At 33.8% G+C, this 21,286-nt stretch overlaps 3 protein-coding genes and 1 long non-coding RNA gene across 7 annotated transcripts; 2 read left to right on the top strand and 2 right to left on the bottom strand.

The window, feature by feature from the left end:
- Positions 1–70: 70 nt before the first annotated feature.
- Positions 71–2,473, bottom strand: LOC126863499 (RCC1-like G exchanging factor-like protein). Its single transcript, XM_050613747.1, has 8 exons — positions 2,082–2,473; positions 1,664–1,924; positions 1,278–1,566; positions 1,031–1,203; positions 775–936; positions 574–701; positions 381–512; positions 71–315 (listed from the first exon to the last, which is right to left on the bottom strand). Exons 1-8 carry the CDS (start codon positions 2,188–2,190, stop codon positions 238–240), a joined length of 1,332 nt encoding a protein of 443 aa, XP_050469704.1. The 5' UTR covers positions 2,191–2,473; the 3' UTR covers positions 71–237.
- Positions 2,474–2,924: 451 nt separating this feature from the next.
- LOC126863473 (protein bunched, class 2/F/G isoform-like) lies at positions 2,925–9,152 on the top strand. Of its 3 annotated transcripts, XR_007688868.1 has the most exons (5): positions 2,925–5,326; positions 5,534–5,585; positions 5,668–5,871; positions 8,682–8,789; positions 8,915–9,152. XR_007688868.1 is itself a non-coding variant. In XM_050613686.1 (4 exons), exons 1-3 carry the CDS (start codon positions 3,450–3,452, stop codon positions 5,869–5,871), a joined length of 2,133 nt encoding a protein of 710 aa, XP_050469643.1. In that variant the 5' UTR covers positions 2,925–3,449; the 3' UTR covers positions 6,059–6,728. The 3 variants fall into 3 exon arrangements, 2 of the variants coding, with proteins under 2 accessions (XP_050469643.1, XP_050469642.1); XM_050613686.1 differs by lacking the exons at positions 8,682–8,789; positions 8,915–9,152 and adding an exon at positions 6,059–6,728; XM_050613685.1 differs by lacking the exons at positions 8,682–8,789; positions 8,915–9,152 and having other exon boundaries at positions 5,668–6,728.
- Positions 6,853–20,486, bottom strand: LOC126863441 (E3 ubiquitin-protein ligase hyd). 2 transcript variants are annotated; one of them, XM_050613608.1, is made up of 30 exons: positions 20,183–20,486; positions 18,825–19,025; positions 18,386–18,707; positions 18,095–18,303; positions 17,862–18,025; positions 17,574–17,773; positions 17,217–17,485; positions 16,976–17,130; positions 15,657–16,892; positions 15,406–15,579; positions 15,184–15,316; positions 14,648–15,109; positions 14,459–14,583; positions 14,151–14,389; positions 13,907–14,073; positions 13,501–13,832; positions 12,841–13,249; positions 12,221–12,569; positions 11,474–11,813; positions 11,125–11,360; positions 10,550–11,053; positions 10,091–10,258; positions 9,602–9,958; positions 9,339–9,524; positions 9,140–9,262; positions 8,844–9,053; positions 8,422–8,780; positions 8,117–8,323; positions 7,631–8,009; positions 6,853–7,528 (listed from the first exon to the last, which is right to left on the bottom strand). In XM_050613608.1, the coding sequence occupies exons 1-30, from the start codon at positions 20,242–20,244 to the stop codon at positions 7,319–7,321; spliced, it is 8,487 nt and encodes a 2,828-aa protein (XP_050469565.1). In that variant the 5' UTR covers positions 20,245–20,486; the 3' UTR covers positions 6,853–7,318. The 2 variants fall into 2 exon arrangements, with proteins under 2 accessions (XP_050469565.1, XP_050469566.1); XM_050613609.1 differs by having other exon boundaries at positions 15,412–15,579; positions 20,183–20,484.
- LOC126863541 (uncharacterized) lies at positions 20,354–21,280 on the top strand. The gene is made up of 2 exons (XR_007688905.1): positions 20,354–20,502; positions 20,573–21,280. It is a non-coding gene; the product is annotated as an uncharacterized LOC126863541 (long non-coding RNA).
- Positions 21,281–21,286: the final 6 nt, after the last annotated feature.

Below are 21,286 nucleotides of genomic sequence, written 5' to 3'. Positions count from 1 at the left end.
AAACAAGCTTTAAGTGATGAAGGAAGATTTTATATCGAATATGTCCGTTTTTAAATAACGACATTCTACATAAAGATATGCGTTCATTATTTATCAATTAGATTTTTGCAATATATCATAATATAAAAAGCAATTAGCTACATATACAATGTTTTTACACAACAGATTAAAATAACAATTTGTATATAAGTTTTATAAATAGTATATTACCTCTTATAACAGAAAATATACTATGCTTCAAATAAAAGGTTTACAAAGAGTAACTGTATGATCTATTCCACAGGCTACCTTTTTTACTTGTGCTCCTACAGTTACCTATAATACAAATTATCGTTCTTTATTACTATACTATTTTTTAATGACGAATATAATTTCTTTACCTTCAGTGGAAAATATTGGTCTTTCAAATCTCCTAATCCTAAAGACCCAAATTTGTTACAACCCCACATATACAAATCACCTGTATTCGTCAAAGCTGCAAGATGACTCATGCCACAAAATATCTTTACCACCTAGAAAAAAAATATATTATAATAACCTAATAAATATTCTATAACCTTAGAGTGAACTTACTTTTGTATTCTTCTGGTATGCATTATTTCCAAAAAGTACAGATGGAATTTTAATTGGTTGTTGAGATTTTTTGACTTCAGGACCAAAACCAAGAATACCATAACCCCATACATAAACTTCACCTGTATCTAATAAATTCATATATACAAATTGTATGATGCATGATTATAAAAATAATTAAACAATTGGATAAATGCTTACTATTTAAAATCATGCAAAAGCAACCACCACAGGCAATGTCTACAATATGACCTAATTTTTTCAATGCACTTAACTCTGTAGCTATGTTTATCTGTTGATTTTCACCTTCCATAAGTAACTGTGCATATTCAGAATTACCCCAACCAAATACATTTCCTTTATCTGTAACCATGTGTTCAAATAACTGTATAATATCTTGTTACTGTCTATTTTTACTCAAAATAAGACTGTATTAATACATGAATATTGCAGATACCGCTGAGTGCTAATACACAATCTGCAACGCATGCAACTTTTATAATATGTTGGCCAGCCAAATCTCCTTTCACCAAACTTGGTCTATGCTCATTTCGATAATGTGCCAATCCAGTTTGTCCATCTGCACCCCAACCAAACGTATACACTTCACCGGATTCTGTCAAGAGTATGCTATCATATAGCAGTAAGGAAGAATTCTCAAATATTGTAATGAACTATATGTAAAGTATTAAGAATTTCCATACCTATGATCTTGACCAGCTGTTACAGCTTTTATCTTTTTTTCCTTAATATTAGGTATATGATGGACAACTCTACTATTCTCATAATTTTCATTTAATATTATAGGGCGACCACATTGTCCATATGCATTATTTCCTAATGTGAATACACCTTCATTTGTTAATATCAACAAATGTGCTCTTCCAGCTGACATATCTAGGACTTTAGTAGAAGAATCTTTAATTGGTAAATTAATAGGTCTTGGTTCAGTTATTAATCCATTTGGGAATTTTTTATCTTTTTCATTGAAACCTAGTAGCATATTAAAAATTATATTTTAATATGAAAAGATATTTTTGATGAATTTATTGCTAAAAATAAAAGATGGCTTAAATCATAATTTTCTTACCAAGCTGGGAATCTGTATTTATTCCACTCCCATATAAAATATTTTTATCTTTGGATTTTACTGCAAAAGCAGTAAACCCATAACCACAAGTTATATCCATTACCTCATGCTTTTCTCCAAAAGCTAATCTTTTAGGTCTCGGAATATAAGAAATACCATTTTCAAAAATCGTTGTTTTTAACGTACCAAGAGCACCATGTTCTGCCAAACCCCAAACATATATTCTATGTTCTCTTTCGTTACTTATTGGATACTGAAAAACTATATATCATAAATTAATAATTATTAACAAAAAAGAAAAGGAGTGTGTGCATATATGTATGCAGCACTTTCTCATTGATAAATATTTATGTTTAGAAATTTGTGTTCCATGTTTTGTACATTTTATTTAAATTTTTCTTATAGTTATTTTCTTTACCTGGCAAAGGTTTTGAAAGTGGTATTTTATTCTTGGTTTTACTAAATTCTATAATTCTGTTCGGTTGTTGTACATTTTTTTTCAAACTTGTTTTTATTGTGTTCAACATGTTTGTAGCCGTTTACTGCTTAAGAAATTTTACAGATGTGTCATAAGCATCAAAAGTTAATGATTCGGATAAATTTCCTTGAATGATCAAGTTATCAATTTTTCGATAAATTTAATAAATTATAAAGCGTGTTTATTTTCAATAATCTTCTGAATACCGACTTGTATACTCTGTGAAACTTGTTAATAGCATAGATTTGATTTTCTCGTTGTTTTCCAATTTCCTTCTCACTACAGAATTAAAGGTTCTATCTCATGTGTAGCGATTACCGGCGAAGTATTATATGTCAACGACATTTAAACGCGCGTAACTTGAATAATGAAATCATTAATTCATGTTTCATGAAAAAAATTGTAATGCATGTACTATTATCGTATTATATTATAGAATATAAAAACAATAAAAAATGAAATAATTTGGACGAAATTGAAATATTTATTATATTACATTGAATTTGTTCCTTCATTTTTACTAAAATGTTTAGTTTATGATAAAACGTTATTCCGAATTTTGATTAATGATACGATAACTGCTTTAAAATATGCAAATGGATAAATAATGGATAGGATATTTAGTTGGCAAAGAATTTGTGTAACATTCAAACAAGTAGAGATAATAAAAATGTGGTATGAAAAGGAATAAAAATCAGGAGAATTGTGATCAGCATGTTCCTATGGATAAGGATGGAAGGATAGTAACTATGGTTATTTCTCGACAATGCACCTAGATCGTGGATGAAAATAGATTTTTAGTTGTGAAGTCACACGGATGCTCTAGATATAATTCGTGGCAATTCCGTGAGTGAATTGGCAGCCATTTTTAAACTGCTTACTTAGTATAATAGAGTAGGAAGGATATGAATAATGAGAAATCGGATCACGAGATAATAATATGTAAACGCGTGATAGATTAAATGTAGCGTGAATCGGGCGTGAAGACGGAGGAAAGGACGATACGGAATTTGTCGAAGTGTGAATATTCGTTTCGAGTGGACGGTACTCGAGCGAATATACTTCTTCCCCGTGAAAATTGATGAAATGGTGAACTGTCAACACCTCTACAAAATGAGAATATGAATATAATTCGAACAACCGTAAAGAATAATAATCGGTCGGGTCTGAAAGGTAATCGTGACGATTTTTAATAGGGATTATTAGTTCAAAGCCGAGAGGCCCCGGCTAAGAGCGATGTCGGTTTTAACATGCAAGAGAACAACGAATGCAAAGATCGTGGCTCTCGAATGCTAAGTTCCTATAATAATGGCAGATAATGTACACAGAAAATCGCATAAGCTATCGGATGGTAGTAGAAAAATATCGAATCCAGTGCATCGTACGACCACCGAGACGATTCGGTTAGGAGAGCCAGAGAAATTGTACCAGCCGGTTAGTTTGACCAGTTCGAGCAACGTGACGGCCAGTAACCAGTGTCGAAAAAAGACATCCTCCTTCCAAATAACAAGCGTTACCGTTGGTTCTCGTATGAGCAATGATGCCGGCGAAGATTCGAACGATGATCTCGATGAGTCGCATACGGAGGACAATTCAGTCGAACACTCGCGTACCACCGACATGGACATTGAAACACCTAGCTATTCGGAAGACACCTTCTCCAAAGAGGATGTATTCTTTAATACAAGTAACGCTGCCCTCAGTACTGCTCCGGTGATTCCTACAAGTTCACAGTATGGCTTGGCAATCGTGCCCTCAGAAGGGAATAACGTTAGTAATTCAGTAAATGATAGTAATATCAATACATTGGATATTACGTCTGTTACTGACAACAATATTATCAATTTACTTTCGAGTAATGCCAAACAAGATGCAGATCTACGTGAAGTACATTCGCATGGTAGAAACGAGAGATTTAAAGTGGTCAAGATCGAAAGTACTGAACCTTTTAAAAGGGGCAGATGGACTTGCATGGATTATTTGGATCATACATCGGTTAATCAACCGACAGCAATCAGTACACCTAAAGTGTCTGATCCAAATGAGGTATGCATATCGTATGGGGTTACAGACAGTGGAATCGTTATACCTGATGCACCTAAACAATCAGTCGTATCCGAAGATAAAGGTATGGGCATTGATGCTAATGGACAAGTATCTGTACATACAGATGTGCATACATCGATCGGTGTACCAAACAACCCTACACCAGTTTCAAGTGCTAATTATGCAGTAAGCAATTCCATTCCTCCCAATGCACAGCATAATCCAACGCAAGTTCAAACGCAAACTAAAGTTCAACCACCTTCGCAAATTCCCCAATATTTTCAATCTTCTGCTCAACAATTGGCATCTCAACAACAACAACAAACTGGACAAGGTTCCACGTTACCTTCCAATCTGCAGCCAACCCATCCCAGTAATTTGACTCAACCTCAAAGTATGCCCCAAGGTTCTATTCCTATTATAACACAGACTGGCAATAGCAATGTGACACCCCAACAAAACATACCTCATTCAAAAGAAGATACATATGTGACAGTGAGCACACAAAATCAGTCATTACCAGTTCAAAACGTTTGTCAACCCTCTGTGCAGCAAACACCTGTACCAACATCCCAGGCACCTAATATTCTTGTTACGCAGCAACAGCAACAACATGCTGCTCAACAGCAGCAACAGCAACATCCTCCGACTCAGCAGCAGCCACAACAGCAGCAGCAACCCCAACAGCAGCAGCAACAGCAGCCTCAACCTCAACAACCATTACAAACACAAAAACCAATGACTCAAATATCTGAGCCGTTGACTGCCATACAAGGAATGCAGGGCATCCAAAATATTCATAAAGTTCCTCAAACAGGTGCACAGCAAACTTCATCAACTATTCATGCTCCTGGAGCACCAGTGCAATCCCAAGTGATCCCACCATCTCAAATGCAATCTTCAACTTCTGGTAGCAACGCCCAAGTACAAATGGCACAGGTATCAGCTACCTGCCAAAATGTTGTAGGAGGTATGCAGCAGGGAAATATGACATTTCATCAACCAGATCCGGAGCAGGATTCTATTTCAGGCATTGTAGCTGGATCCACCACTCAATCAGCTGATACAACTCTTTTAGAATCACTAACTGAAGTCACTCAAGGCAGCGATGAACATCATACCCTCGAAGATAATGAAAGGTACAGTTTATTAAATGTACTTTCAATCACTGAAATTATGTATTCATTAAAACATTACATATATCTAGTATTATTGGCTAAAGGAATATTCAATTGAAATTTCTTCTTTTAGAAACAGAAAAATAGTTTTTAACAAGACTGTGAATTTACTTGCTGTAGCATATACATATTTTATTAATAAATCTTTGCATGTAACTTTTATTGCAGTATGTCGGGGACTAGTGCTGTAGCAATTGATAATAAGATCGAGCAAGCTATGGTGAGTGTGTCTGCTGTAGGGATAATTATCCGATAACAATAAAAAACAATAATATTGAAGTTAATAGAGTATTTTCTTATAGGATCTTGTCAAGAGTCACTTGATGTTTGCTGTACGGGAAGAAGTTGAAGTACTCAAAGAAAAAATAGCCGAGCTTATGGATCGTATAAATCAATTGGAAGCTGAAAATTCAATCCTGAAAGCACACGCGACTCCAGAAACATTGGCTCAATTGAGCCAATCAACAGCAAAATTACCCCAAAACAATTCAGGAAGTGGTCAATAGGTAACCATTGTACATAAGTTTCTATTAATACTTTGTCAAGTACATAACGGATAATATAATTATTGTATATAACTTTACGATTTTTAGAAATTTATAAACAATGAGATTTATTATATTATACATATTAACATTAGTAATCTTTTTTTTAAGTAAATTAAAGATAATAGATTATTTTTTACTATTTCAGTTTACTGTTTAGGAAATATATATATATATAAATAATAATTTAAATCTGTAAATTCAATTTTCTTTCAAAATGATAATCATTTTGGAAATATATATTGTTACGATCCTAGACAGAAACAAGGACATATATTGAGTGCATGCCAAGATTAAGCAGCATAAATAATGGAGTTGATATTGTTTTATGATAGATTCAAGATTTTGAACATGTTAAAAAAAGAAAGTATATAACAATATGAAATAGGCAGCTAGACATTCCTAGATTATTTTTCCTATTACCTTCGCATTTGGCCAAATTCATTCACCATAAAATTGATTGAAAAGAAAAAATTGATAATTCAACCTAAGAGTTTAATGTTCAAGGAACATTTGTATCATTTTAAATTACATGTGATTTTACATTGATATTTTGTTATCATTTTCAGTCGTAAAAACAGGTTTTTTACGTAAAACTATGTAATTTCCAATATCATTAAATATCAAGTCTCATATTTTGTAATCTGTACTCTCGTGTTGTAGTCTCATTTTTAAAATATGTATTATAATCAACATGCTGAAATCCAGGGAAGCAATTACTACTGGTATGCATTAAAAGAAAAATTCTACAATTTCCTGTCAACATTTTATGTTACATCTTAAACATGCCTAATAAAAAATTTTTAATTGTATAATAATTTGTTAAAATTCCTAACAAAGTAGAAAGAGTACTATTATGATAGCAAAAGAAAAGGAAACGGAACAAATTTTAAGACAATCGTTTCTGATGATACGGGGTTGCCATTAATCCATTTTCTTCCATGACTTTTAAGATGTTTTTTATTCACTAAAATGATCACTATAATGACTAAAGATGACACTTTAATATAAAATCTTATTATGATGGAAACCACGTCTTTTTGTTCAGTAAAAGAAATCAGAATTCATAATTACACCTTATAAATTTATAAATGTTATAAATTTTTTTTAGGAAGGAAAAAAATAACAACATACAACTTCTTTTTCGTTTCTTATATCATTATCAATAATGTGACTCCTTTTTAGAGCTATTGCGCACAAACATGGTCACATAGCATATATAATATACATAATATATATATAATATGTTACATTATATATATCTTATGTATACATATAATTATATATATATAATTATATATATATATATATATATAATATATTATATATAATATATATATATTATATATATATAATATATATATTATATATATATTATATATATATTATATATATGGAATCTATATATTCATACAAATCCGAAATTCTTTGTCTGAATAGCAAGTAGTAGTTTATGTCTTAATATGTGACGAGAGCTGTACAATGGAAGATATAGTCGGGAAATACATGTATTTGCAGTTGGTAGATGATCATCTGCTGGTCGTAATGTCACACTTGGCATTGGTTGAAAACCATCTTCACTTGCTGGTAGTGCAGGAGATCCTGTCCAGAAATATACCTAAAATACAAGTGTAAAGAGATAAAAGATGCATCATTTATAAAAAGTAGAGCAAAGACAATTTTTTCTTACTAGTAAAAATGTTTGAGTGTGATTTCTTACCAAGTCTTGTCGTTCTGAATGAGACATTTTCTCAACAATAGACCACAACCAGCGTTTAAATTTAGCTAATCTATCGGCAGGTTCTCCTGATTCGTCGTTGAAGGAAGTGTACGATATCAAAACGGAAACGTTAATATCACCGACCCCATTTAACAGAAGCCTTAAGTCTTCGGATGTTAAACCATCGAGCGCTCCTTCGGGTAGCACGTCAAACACTCCTTCTCTCATAGCATGCAAAGCTTTCTCTTGTACCTTAATCATACGAACTTCCGCGTATTTGCGTACATAATCGTAAACATTACTTGCTGTCACTTCTATATCACGTCCGTTAGGAATAAGTTCAATCGATCCACCTCCTTCTTCGGGACACAAATCAATACTAGAACAATCAAGAGTGTTATATACCATGGCTAAGACAAAATGCGAGAAATGTTAGAAACGACTCTTCGAAAATAAGCGATTGAAATATTTCAGGTACACGCTTACCTGAATGTAAGATCAAGAGCAGAGAATAGACTGTTACTATCCTTGGTTTCGGAATCAATAACGAGTTGCCTTAAGCTTTCATAAATTACAGAGTCAAAAAATGCAAGATCGTGGAAACGGATCGGTCTTCCCAAAATGTATTTTATTACATGACGATTCAAAAATATTGGGCACAACTCGTTTTGCAAAAGACACAATCCTATAAGTCTGATAACAAATTTTTCTTTTAATTTCACCAATTAATAGTTTACGATTATTTTTATTATATTATAATTTGATTAATTGTTATTTATATCATTACCAACCTGCCCACATTTCTGAATGCGTTCAACCGCTCGTAACTGGCTCTTCCCTGTCGTGGAGTGTAAAAACCTCTCTTTCCCGGGGAATAGAAAAGAGGAGCATTGTCTTCGGTATCATCCAAAATACTGTTCTCAATCTTTTTCTTATTAGCCCCACAACGTGCGATCAAGCTGAATACATCGAGATCCAACAACGCTTCCCTTGCTGACTCCTGACTATGACTACGGATTAATTCAAATGCTTCCTCTACTTTTTGCCGCAGAGCGTCTTCTGAAGCTAGTAACATCAACAGCTGTGCAGGGGACAACTCTAACAGCATACCAGTTATTTTAGCAGCTAATGCGGGTTGCAATGCATAAACCTGTACAAGGTAACAATAGTGTGTTATTGTGAAAAACTAAGTACTATCATTATTATTAATTACTTTTGGATATAGCCTGTCCCCGAGTTGTTGTTGATGCATGGTCAAGTGATCATTATTTGGGTGACTAACAGGTAACGGATGGGAATTGGAGGATGAACTACCAGCTCCAGAATTACCGCTTCCTTCAACAGAACTGGATGGATGAAAAACTCGAGCTTCAAAAGACAATGCTCTACGCGTCTCTCGACATTTTCCAGAAGATCGAGGATTCTGAAATAAGATATCTCTTGTAAAAAAAGAAGAACAGAAGAACATTGCCTTTCTTCTTTTTTATTTTTTATAATAATTATACTTACTTGTCGTCTTAAATCATGATCACGATCTCTACTTTTTAGCTTCCGAAGTACATTATATTGTGTATATTTTGATCCCACTTGTGCTGCTTCGAGATTAGGCAGTTTTTCATTTGCAAGCAATGCCTTTAAAAAAAATATACGTGTACGCTATATTTTTAAGATAAGAAACAAAGATGATTCCTACTGTAATATTACAAACCTCGGCAATCGCGGTATAAAAGCTTCTAGTTACACCAGTCCCTTCACCAGGTTCATCCTTGAAAGTTACTTTAACACGATGCACGGCTAACGGCGGTGCATTAGTGGCACGCCTATTATATAAATTGTAATGTGTATTTAATTCCTTCATCGTTTGCACTAATAGTTGTGTTCTGTCCCGTTCGACCTTTAAAAAGTTTAATTTATATTATACTCAATATATTTCATTCGTTTAAATAATTAAAAATTATTGTACTTAATTACTTTTAACAGATTAATGTCTCTTTGCTGTGCATTCCGAAGTTTCTCCATATCTCTACGGAATTTCGCTTCTTTTACTTGGAAACCTCCTAATTCGGATACAACTGAACCAGCTTCTAATCCTACATCTTCCATGAAAACTCGTCCAAACAAATCAAGAGACAAGCTCCAACGACCCAATAAAATGTTATGTGATATATTAGATCCAATAGACGAGACTGGATTTGTTTCAATCGTTTCATGAGTCATGGACGCATCTTGATTTGAACCAGATGTGTCCATCTCCTCCGTTACATTCTGTATTGCTTCATTTGCTGTAGACATCATTTCTGACGCACCAGCTTTATTTAAACTCGATTCCTTTAAAATTGAAACACAACATTATTGCACCTAATTTACCAGAAAAACTTTTCTTTTGTGCGTTCATGAATTTCTGTAATTTGTAACTCTCTCTTATCTTAACTTTATTAAAAGCAAATTCTATATATTTACCGAAACAGTTCCAGCTCTAACAATAACGCTTCTATTCGTTTTACAGATATCCTTATTAGTTTTGGTACTTCCCGATGCTTGATCACTTTGATTATTAGTAGAAACGATGATTGGAGCTCGATCAATTTGCTCCGCAGCAAATGTGTGATTGAATGATTTTGCCTTTTCCTATAATATTAAAAGTAAATCTACATATTTTATCTTTCAACGAAAGGAACTGTGCCATAAAAGATTTAGTAGAAATGTAAGAATGACATCCTATTGTTACAAAAATAATAACTTAAAAGTAGGATTACTTACAACAATAAGATAAAATTTAGACTGAAGTAAACGCCGTTTTCCGTGCAAAAATTTTAACACAAAAATACAAAAATTAAAAAATAAAATAAAAAAAATAAAAAATATAAATGCCGTGAGTGGATAAATTTAATTAGCTTTCCTATGTAAAGGGAACATTACCGTATGCTTTGTAGACGTCGAATCTCCGATCGTTACAGAGCTACGTCTTGCATCTGACGATGCAAAGGCAGATCTTTGAATAATTTGACTAAATGTCGGTGTGGGGATATTCTGATTATCAGCACCACGTGCAGACAGACTAAGTCTTGTGGGTAATCCCTCTAACGGATTTTGATTAGGACCTGCACTTGTTGCTGGTTGTCTTGGTATACCAAAGAGATCCTCTCGCTTTGAATGGGGTTGCAATAGATGTGGTTGATCAGCTAATGGTAAGGCCTCGCTCATGACAGTATCAAAGGGATCAAGGGGAGGGCAACCAAGACATAAGGTGGAGTCTGATCTTTGTAAAAAGGGATGCTTTCTTCCTTTTGGTGTACTGTTACTATTATTTCCTGATCCGCAACTAGGAACCTGAAGTAAATCAGGATAATCAACGGAATCTGTCTCCAATGCAGTGGGAACTGGAGAACTATATTCTTCTCCCTCGTCATTATCATTTTCATCCTGTAATGTGAAATATCATAATCTGTGTTAAATACACGTTGATTACAAGGAAAACCCAATTCAATACAAACCTGATCATTCCAACTTGAATAATTTGACGATTCCTTTTGAGTCTCTCCTCGTGATGACATTGGTTCTGATAGTGGCGAACGCATATAATATACTAACGCATCGAAAACGTATGCTACATGTCTTAGTGCAGAAACATCTAATACTGGCAAGCTATCCCTGTGTTCGGCATTGTGAGCACGCATTAAGGACAGGCAATAAGACAAAAATTCACGTCTTGCCAAGTATACATCGCCACCTAAAAATAATACTTATTAGCCACTATTCTATTCCCAAAAATGTAATTGCAACGTATTTGAGCATTTCTTAAAGGGAAAATTTCATTAGTATGATAAAGATAACAGATGATACCTTCGCGTTCTCTACTGTTTCTTGAAGGTTCGCCAACGCCTGCAAAACCAACGGTGAGTCTTGTAGAAGCTTGTGGAGTGGAGATATTGGAGCTCGTAGCGATACCACTGCGTTGATTCCGACCTGTATTGGATTGTAGCGTCAACGACAGAGCCGCTGTATTTAACAATCCAGAGAAATTGCCTCCAGGCAAAGATGAAGCATTGTTTAGTGGATGTTCTGGATGCGTAGGATCCGCACTACGTGTCAGAGACACACCAAATCTTAGTTGTGCCTCCGTGGCATCCATAACTGTGAGCAGCCAATCCCACGTGGGTTTCAAGTGCCCCTCGAGATACATCTGTAATCATCAAAATTATCATGTTGTTCTAAATTTATTCAATTTTAACCGTTTGAGTCCTACCGTTTGAGTCTTTGAAGAAACAGGGTCGAAAAATCCTGAACAGCGCGATAGCGCTTGTCTTAATCGATTGCGAAGAGAAATAAGCGGCGCAATAGCGCTCGTCATATTTGTTATTTTTATGAAATACATCTATATTATTATATATGCGTACTATTAGTTTATAAATATTTGAAGCTTTGTTCAATAAAAATTATAGAAAAGATAACAATGAAATACAAAATACCGTCAGTCATCCGTAACGTTCAAATGTACGGAGACTTTTCGATACAAAATTTAAATAGCGATCGCGTTGCTTGGGACTCAAACGCTTAATTATTAAACGTCATATTATAAAAAAGTTATACCTGCAGGTTGAGCGCATCTTGATAAGTAATTTCCATTAATCGCGGCAAAGAAGGCGCTAATGTTTTATAATCTTGCATCATAACCAAAAGATCAGCTATCTGTCGAATAACAATTCCAAATGCACGTGCCAAACAAGTAGTACTAGTACCCATAATTATAGGTTCTTGTGCAGCTGCAACAGCAGATGTTGCAGTAGTGCGTCTTAAAGATGTAGAGTCAATAAAAACCAGGTTACTGCCACCTGTTACCCGTAATCCAGCTGTACGCATACTTGAGTCGCGATTACGTATCGCCCATTGCATAGAAACAGGCGCGAGATTATTACGATGTAAATGGCCAGATGAACCACTGTAATCAAGTATCAGTAACATAAAAATGATTTTTATAAATGCGCTTAGAAGAGAGATTAATGTTTTAATTGTAAGGGCATTGCTGCAAAATTCTTTTAATGTATCTGTGCAATGCATATATAATACAGTACCTATAGTTGATTCAGAAAATATAGCGAGGTTATATATACATTTGTAGTTTTCGACTCAATTGGTTTTTCGACCTTGCTATATTTCTTTAATGAGTACAAGACCATCGATGTTACTTGAGAGAAAGACAGTAGTTTTACCTTCGTCGTTCCAATTGATCATCACCAATTTGAAAATCTTCATTATCTTGTTCGTCAGTTTCTCCTGCTTCACTTTCATCGTCTTCCTGCTGGCTTGATTCTCCAGATTCATCTTCCGGGAATAATAAGATAGATCCCATTCCACCATCAGAACCTGCTGTAGCACCAGTTTGTACACTACGCTGCGCAGATGCTGCATCTTGATTGCTATGATTGTCATCGGAGTCCGACTCTGTTTCCGCTTCCGCCAAAAGATCGAGCTCTGTATCGGATTCGCCATCTCCTGCCTGTTCCTCACCTACACCTCCGCCATTGCTATCAATCTCACCTAATGGTTGACCAGGGACAGTTCCAGAAACCCCAGATTCTTCATGTTCGCTAATGTCACCATCAACATCCATAGGAACTTCTATTCATACATAAAGATTATTATAGAATCAAAGTTAGAGAAAATTAAATATAATTTTATAATATTTTAAGCAGGATAACGGGGGCACAAAATTAACATAATTGATAAGATTTGATAATGGAAATACTACCAATTCAAAATAATTTTTTGGAGAAAATGGACACTTCTATCATTTCGAATAATTTTTTAGATGTAAAACTCCCGGTTACATTATTTTTATATTAATTTATACATTAATTCGCAAGACATACCTTCACCAGTTTCTGCCTCATCCATAGCAGAAACATCCCTGGCAATAGTAATATTATTATTTCCTTGTTGCGTTTGTAAAGTAGCATCCAGAGTTTGGGAACTAACACCACTATGAGGTATTAGTGGCTCGATAGAAAACAACTCTTCAGAGCCATTGATTACTTCCATTGCTGAGCTCGTCAATGTAAATGGTGCTGTCGGGCGAGCAACACCTAATCTCACGGGTGCTATCAGTGAATCAGCAGTTTCACATAATTCTTCAACAGCTAATTTAATCAATGCTTGGAACACTTTACGACATTTCATTAGAGGTTGCAATGCCTGGCTAGTACTGAAATATGTTTTAAAACATCTGAATAGATAAAAAAAATAAAAATCGCTTAGCTAAAGTAAAATATATCGTACTTTCTTCGTTTTGTCGTATTCGGTGCCATTTCTATTGTGAAGATCACAAATATTCGGGCCACAGATCGAACAAATCGACGAGCAACATTATTTGCTTCTTCTTGTCGTCCGGATATAGTATCATTTTGTAATTCTCGTATTAGAGTTGTCAGAAGAGTATCGAGCATCTGCGAAAAAATTATATTACATTATGAATGTTTTCTAATATATTAGACATATAAGATAAAACTAATATTTTTTTTACCTCTGCACTACACTTAAATAATAGCGAGTGAGTAAATTTATCGAGTAGAGCAGTACCGCTTTGACGACATAATTGGCCTTGATCTCCAAATAACTGTTCATTTCCATGTGCAGAAACTCCTGACATAATCATACATTGAACAGCTGGCCAATCATCCAACAATCTTTCCAACGCTTTTCGATTAAAGCGAGGAGGTTCTAAATCGTGATCTGGCATATCTGGTACATAAGTATCTAATCCTGTTAATGATTAACTTTTAACTTCTATTTTTTATATAAATTACTCTTTTTCTAAGTAAAAAATGTTACCATCTGAGGAAGGCCCTTTTCGACTTGCAGATGCTGAGCGTTGCCGCAGTGCAGAACGGTACTGCCGTTGTTCAATCAATTGTCTTCCAACAGTCTGAACCAAGAAGAGTAAAATACTTTCTCCCCTATAAAATTAAGAAAAGTAATTTATTTTAATTTTATTAATCAATTTCTCGCATATTTATTTACCGTGAGTTTATCTTCGTGACAAGATCAGTATTCACTACGAGACGACAAAGGAGTTCGTAACGAGCACCTTGATGACCCGCAATGAGTGCTCGACATTTGCACTTTTCCCAGCAATCACAATAAGCTGTAGGGGATGTTATCTTTATTCTGCAATCATGTCCTCTGTGACAAACGCGAGCACATTCTGTACAGCAACACAAAGATCCAATCAAGCCGCAAGTTTTGCATTCGAAAATATCTTGGTCGATGTGTTGAGTCCCAGTCCATGTGAAACTGCATGTATCGTTGCAACATGTAACGAATAATGGCGATAAATCTGGATTAGCATCCGCAGGAAGTATCATAGCTGAACATTCTTTCTGATCTCTTCCAACCCTTTGAATAATGTCTAATAAAATGAGAGCTGCGTGATATGCCCGAACTGATACAGCAAGCATTAATGGTGTCTGACCTTGAATATCCCTGTTAAAACAAACATTCAAATATTTTTTTCCAACTATAAAAATATTTTACTCATTACTAATTGATATAATCACTTTGCCGTAAGTAGTTCTTTCAGGTGAGGTGCTAACACGCTACTTTCACACATATACTTTAATATAAGTAATGCATTATTTCTTCTTTCCACAGAGTCTATGATGTAGGTGTTATTTGATGTTGCTCCGACACCTGAAAGCAGCAAGATATTTATTTAGCAATGTGTAACAGAAGTTAAAAATTACAAAAAAAAAGAAAGAATAAAAAAGCGTTTGATACACTTTTACCTGATTTGTTCATCATTGATATGCTAGCAGTACCAATGCTAAGCAAACTGTCTTCTTCTCCTGACGTATTATCAAAAGCTTCTGGTGGCCAAGTTAAAGTTGGAATTGGTTCCTCAATAGGTGCAGATGGACCATCAACAGTGTTTGAAACTAACTCACGTTCAATACCTTCCAAACAAAATAATAAATTAAAATAAACAATTTACAATTTCTCATATATTTATATTAAAGAACAAATTTAATACCTTGATCATTTTCTTTATTCGAGGTTGGTGAGCACATACTAATGCAAGCATGCAAAATATTGCGATTACCATCGCAACGTTCCATTAATATTGATTGAATCTGTGCTGCATTGTTTTTGTGATCTTGTTCCAAATTGCAAAATACTTGCTTAATACTCTCATAATCGCACCTTAATATTCGTGGCATTAATAAGAGATTATCAAATACTAATGCAATAACTGCAACTTGATTTTTCATATTGGTTGAATTTGAACAAGTCGGTATGGGAATAGTTGAAGCACCAATGCACAGAACTGGAACTAAATCCAACCAATTTGGATCACGGATAGCATCGGCGCAATCCTTTGCTAATGGATAGATAGTATTATTTCCATCTCTAAGTATCATGGAACACTCTATGTTCTCTCCTGAACTTGTCAGGCTGATATTTTGAGGCTGCAGACCCAAGAATGATGATACATCCGATGGAATATAACAATCTTGTACATATCTTCCAGTACTTAAATTATACACGACGTAACTTAATTTGTTTGCACTTTTTACTATTGCATGGATTCCTTGTCCGTCAGTAGCAATGCTCAAAATGCTATCATTTGATCCTTCAACAATATTCACTCTTCTGGGAGTTCGTTGGAAACAGTCTGGAGCTCTTGGATTCATGGATGATTTTATTACCTGTATTTCATCTTTCCTTAATAATCTACAATCAGCTAGCAATTTAATTAACTCTTCAGTTGTTAAATCTTTAAAATCTGAAGTACTGAAATCTTTTTCTTTAATTTCCTTTTCCTTTGCATCTTTCGAGAAGAATTTTACAGCGACATAACAACCGTCAACTTTTATAACTTTACCAATGGGAACTGTTTTTACATCTTCTACAAAAACAACATCCTTTAATTGCCATTCTTCTTCATCTTTTCGCTCTGACTCTCCCTCACTTCGAGGTGCAGCTCGCTTCTGTCTCTTATGACTTGTCGTGATACTGCCAGTATCACTACATGTGCTCGAAGCTGGTGAGGGTGGAGGAGGCATATCAAGGCGATCAGTAGTTTCTTTGTGATTTGTCTTATTAATATTACCCGTTCCATTGTTTCCATTCGTTTCTCGTTTTTCTGTATTAACATTTGGCAAATGAGTTCCAGCTGGTAATATCTTAAATCTGTAAGTGCTATCTAAATTCCATGCTGCTCCTAATAACTGTCCTACTTTTGGAACTCCATTGGCAATGGTAAAACCTTGAAAATATATCATTTTAGAATATTATAGAATATTATTTTTTAAGCAAATCATAAATACAATTTATTATTTAATAAATTACCTATTGCTCCAGGATGATATATGGGACTATTTTTCATACAAACATGTGCGCCATAACTAATATCGTTTGATGAAACTGTGGATGATCTATGTTTGCGCGATTTAGCCTTATATTTTTCCCATAATTTTTTGCGTTGTGCAAAAGGTAATACACCCCTGTGTAAATGAAAATATAATAATCGACATCAGTTTTTTGTATTTGAAATAAAAATAGTTTAAAAAATTGTAATATTTCAACTTACCACCAATACAATGCACCACTTTCAAGTTTAGCAACCGTATACAAAGCACAGGTATGAAGGGATACTATTTTGTCCAATGTAAATTCTGTAAAAGTTTGAGCTGGATGTTCGAGACGAGAAGCGACATGACCTACAAGTTCATCAAGCCAAGTAGCTACTTTGCCAGATTCAGTACTAATAGAACATCGAATAGCTGTTGCGGATATATTAACTATCTTTTCTGTGGTTACTGCCAACCATGGAGCTTTCGGATGATGTATATTTGGATTCTACAATGAGCATTATTTTAATTTTTTCTTTGTTTTCAATTTATAATATTGCTCAATAAAATACTGAAACAAAATTTATTTTAAATACCTCTGCGTGTTTGTATGGTTCAGATTCCGACCATTTCCACTGATACAATTGTCCCCCAGCAGAAACAGCAATTAATTCACTATACAGCGAGGCGATTTGTACAAAACGAGGGGCAAGATCACTACTACGTTCATGCCACCACTCTAATTCTTCTGATATCCATAATGGACTTTGAGCAGCTAACTCTTTTTTTTTATTATCTAAGAAATTTTTCAAATATATAATCAAAATATCCGTGGTTACAATTCGTAGATATTAAAAAATAATTTTCTAAAATTTTAATTGTACCAGAATCTTTGTCCCAAGAATCTTTAAGTGCTGATTCCAGCCAACGTCTTGGACCACAGTATTGACGATCCCTCCATTTACTGAAATTGTCTCGATCTCTATCCCGCTCAGAAGTACGTTCACCTTCTCTGTCATTACCTATTCTGCGTGAAGAACTACCCCGGCTAAAAAATGCAAACATTAAAAATATACATCTCTTACAAACAATTTCAAAAGCAATTCAGATTAATTACTTTCTCATTCCTGTATATCCAAACATGTCTTCAGGAAACATAGAATCTGCATCAATGATAACAGAATGCTCATTGCTGAATCCACCATCTAGTAATGAAATGAGATCTTCCGGAACGTAGGTATCTGCTGCATCTTCAGCATCATCACCTTCCTCATCATCCCGTGACAGTAAATTATTTACTGCTAAGTTTACATCTAAATTTGTACGCTACAAAATATATTTCAATATTAAAATAGCAAAATCTTAATGATACAAGGATCGGTACACTAATTTCTTCAATCGGACAAACCTGTAATTCTCTAATAATAAGATTGCGACTTTTTCCCTGTAATACCACTTGAGCCTGTGTAATAAGATCTTCTGGTACAAATGGAGCTGGTACAGATGCAATAGGACGCGAACTGCTACCACTTCCTCCACCCATAATTACACCTGGAGGACCTATCCTGCCTCCACTGCTACTTCCTCCATTACTACCACCTCCACGAATGGCAGAACTGCCACGCATGATTCGTGCACGTGATCTGGACATTCCTGCTCTACTTCCACTTCCACTACTAGTACCACCATTTGGTGCTGAATTGGAGTTATCAACATGGTTTTTGTTTGTGCTAGGATAATAGAAGAATATGTATGTTATTTCATTTGTGGGATAACACAGTGAATATGTTGTTCACAACTAATCACAACAACATTGTCAATAAACTTCATTTCTTTTTATAACTTACTTTCGATTTGGTTCATTTTTGCTTAAATCCAATCTATCTGATAATACTGTAAATGCAACTCTACAAATTTTATGGTCTTCTGTAAGAAGAGCAATGTGTGTTGGGCCAACCACAATATGTTTTACTGCAACCTTCAATCCACTAAATGCTGGTAATGTTACAAATCCATATCTGTTGATTTTTTCTGCCACTTCCTTCAATCTAGAAAAACATGTAAAAGAAAAATTAACTACTCCAGTAACATATATGCTTACTTTAACTAAGGTTTATTTATTATATATAAATAAATTATATATATTCACATTACTAGAACATACGAATACATGTATCATAGTATTTTATGATAAATATTGAAAAAATCCTTTTTCAATTTTATACTGTGTAGCAACAAAAAATATACCAATTTTTGGATAACAATATAGAGTACTATTGTTGTATACATAATAAATACTATGTATAAATTTGTATTATATATGAAAATATTAGAATGTATGGATGGAACAATAAATTATTCTTCTTCTACTTCACACAAAATTAAATTATACAAACCCATATTAAAATATTAAATACACAAAATATAAAATAAGAAAATGATGATACAACATTACATAAAAATTTACAAATATTTATTGAATGAAATAGGAAGGTCATTATCTATGGATATATTTGATCATAAATAATTATATTTACAAAAACTACATTTTGTCCTTGTAACCTACAAATGTGTCCAATAATAGAAACAAATGGAACAAAACATTTATTACCATTTATGTATGCCACATATATAAAATATATTACATGTGATTATATATATAATTTTATATAATGTAATATATAATGTGATAATATATAACATGTATATGTTTATATATAATGCGTATGTGTTTATTATATATATAATATATATAATAAATAATATAAACACACACGCGCGCACGTACACGCACACGCGCGCGCGCGTACGCACACACACACACACAGAGGGTAATATATGTATAATATATATAATATATATCTATACAGTAAAGAGAATAATTTTTAAACTAATATATTCAACATTTTATTCTAGATATGTGCATGCTTATTATTTAATACAAACATAACGATGTGACACAAACTTTTAACTTTCAAACGATACATCATCTAACATGCCATTAAATTATACGATACAATGGGCGAGGACCGTTTTAAAATTCAGAAAGGACGAAAAAGCATATAGAACACTATGCTAATTGATATGAGCAAGCATATTTTAGGGACGAATAATGAACGACGATGATTTCAATACGGAGGAGAGACAGACATGCCAAAAAGATATATTATAATAGGAAACCGATAACGGATACATTTTTCCTTACCTATCGTTTAACTGATCATCTGTTCCAGGTAAGGGATGTACAACAAAGTGTATCGACGTCATTTTATCAATGCGTAAACGTATTTCAATATCACGGATATCGTTTTAATAATTCTGTACACACAATTTCACCACACCGTCGAAATGATGTTCAGCCATGTTTCTGAAGAAACAACGAGTTACGTGTTCTTGAAAGTGAACGAACCGAACTTAAGTTTTCCACGTATTCGTAAATGCATTAAAAAATCACGCTCACACGGATTCGATGGCAATCGTTGAGTGAACAAAAATCACGTGTAAAACGAAATATTCGAAGAATGCGTAAGCGTCTTTAACGAAATGCAACCGATCGTCCAGATGCTTCTATTACGTTACTGTATTGGTGTTACAGAAGGAGAATATGTATCATGGCGACCCTCGATTAATGGCGGACTCAACTATTTCACGATCGTTATTTAGATTATACAATGATATCACATTGGAAGATCTTTGAAGATATTTTTAATTCGCTACTCATTTAATTAATCGATATAATATAGAAATATTTTTTTCAGCTTCACAATTATCATCATTTAGGTGTTATATCATGTTTGTATGTACTAACAATAGTTTCATTACACCACTTTTTCTATAACGTTCAATTGCATACAATGGTTAATACAAGTTATATAATCGTAGTACAATAAATACACTATACTATATATTTACAATAAAATCACGCACGATTTACAATGATTTTAAGGAAATTCTTTTATGGCAAATGTAGTTGAGATGAAAGAACGGATACTGACATGTAATCAAATTTTAACTTCCTATGAGACGAGCGTAAAACTAGCCAATCAGAGAAGAGTTTCACTACACTCCAAAGGAATTAATATTTGATTGAATTGTATATAAAAAAAATTTTTATTTTTAAATAGTTCCATTGATATCAGATTTAATTAGATTTAATAGGGGATTTTCAAAAAAATTAAATTGTGTATTCTGGAATGAAAGGAATTATGAATAAAAATGTCAGTGCATTTTTAATTGAACATTACAAAATTTTTTAAATATCTTTCAATTGTTTACAAAGTTATATAGAAGAAGAAAGAGGAAGGAAGAA

Source organism: Bombus huntii, chromosome 3 (assembly GCF_024542735.1).
Source record: "Bombus huntii isolate Logan2020A chromosome 3, iyBomHunt1.1, whole genome shotgun sequence".
Classification (NCBI taxonomy): domain Eukaryota; kingdom Metazoa; phylum Arthropoda; class Insecta; order Hymenoptera; family Apidae; genus Bombus; species Bombus huntii.
This window is presented reverse-complemented; position numbering and strand designations above follow the sequence as displayed.

Bases quoted from the DNA above. Each gene is read 5' to 3' on its own strand.
- LOC126863499 (XM_050613747.1), bottom strand. From the start codon at position 2,190: ATGTTGAACACAATAAAAACAAGTTTGAAAAAAAATGTACAACAACCG. The intron at 1,925-2,081 runs GTAAAGAAAATA...TATGATATATAG, and splicing joins ACTTTCAAAACCTTTGCCAG to TTTTTCAGTATCCAATAAGT. The intron at 937-1,030 runs GTATCTGCAATA...ACATGGTTACAG, and splicing joins TTGTGTATTAGCACTCAGCG to ATAAAGGAAATGTATTTGGT.
- LOC126863473 (XM_050613686.1), top strand. From the start codon at position 3,450: ATGGCAGATAATGTACACAGAAAATCGCATAAGCTATCGGATGGTAGT. The intron at 5,327-5,533 runs GTACAGTTTATT...CTTTTATTGCAG, and splicing joins ACCCTCGAAGATAATGAAAG to TATGTCGGGGACTAGTGCTG. The intron at 5,586-5,667 runs GTGAGTGTGTCT...ATTTTCTTATAG, and splicing joins ATAAGATCGAGCAAGCTATG to GATCTTGTCAAGAGTCACTT.
- LOC126863441 (XM_050613608.1), bottom strand. From the start codon at position 20,244: ATGACGTCGATACACTTTGTTGTACATCCCTTACCTGGAACAGATGAT. The intron at 12,570-12,840 runs GTAAAACTACTG...ACTTGATTACAG, and splicing joins GATCAATTGGAACGACGAAG to TGGTTCATCTGGCCATTTAC. The intron at 9,525-9,601 runs GTAATTAAGTAC...AACTTTTTAAAG, and splicing joins GAGACATTAATCTGTTAAAA to GTCGAACGGGACAGAACACA.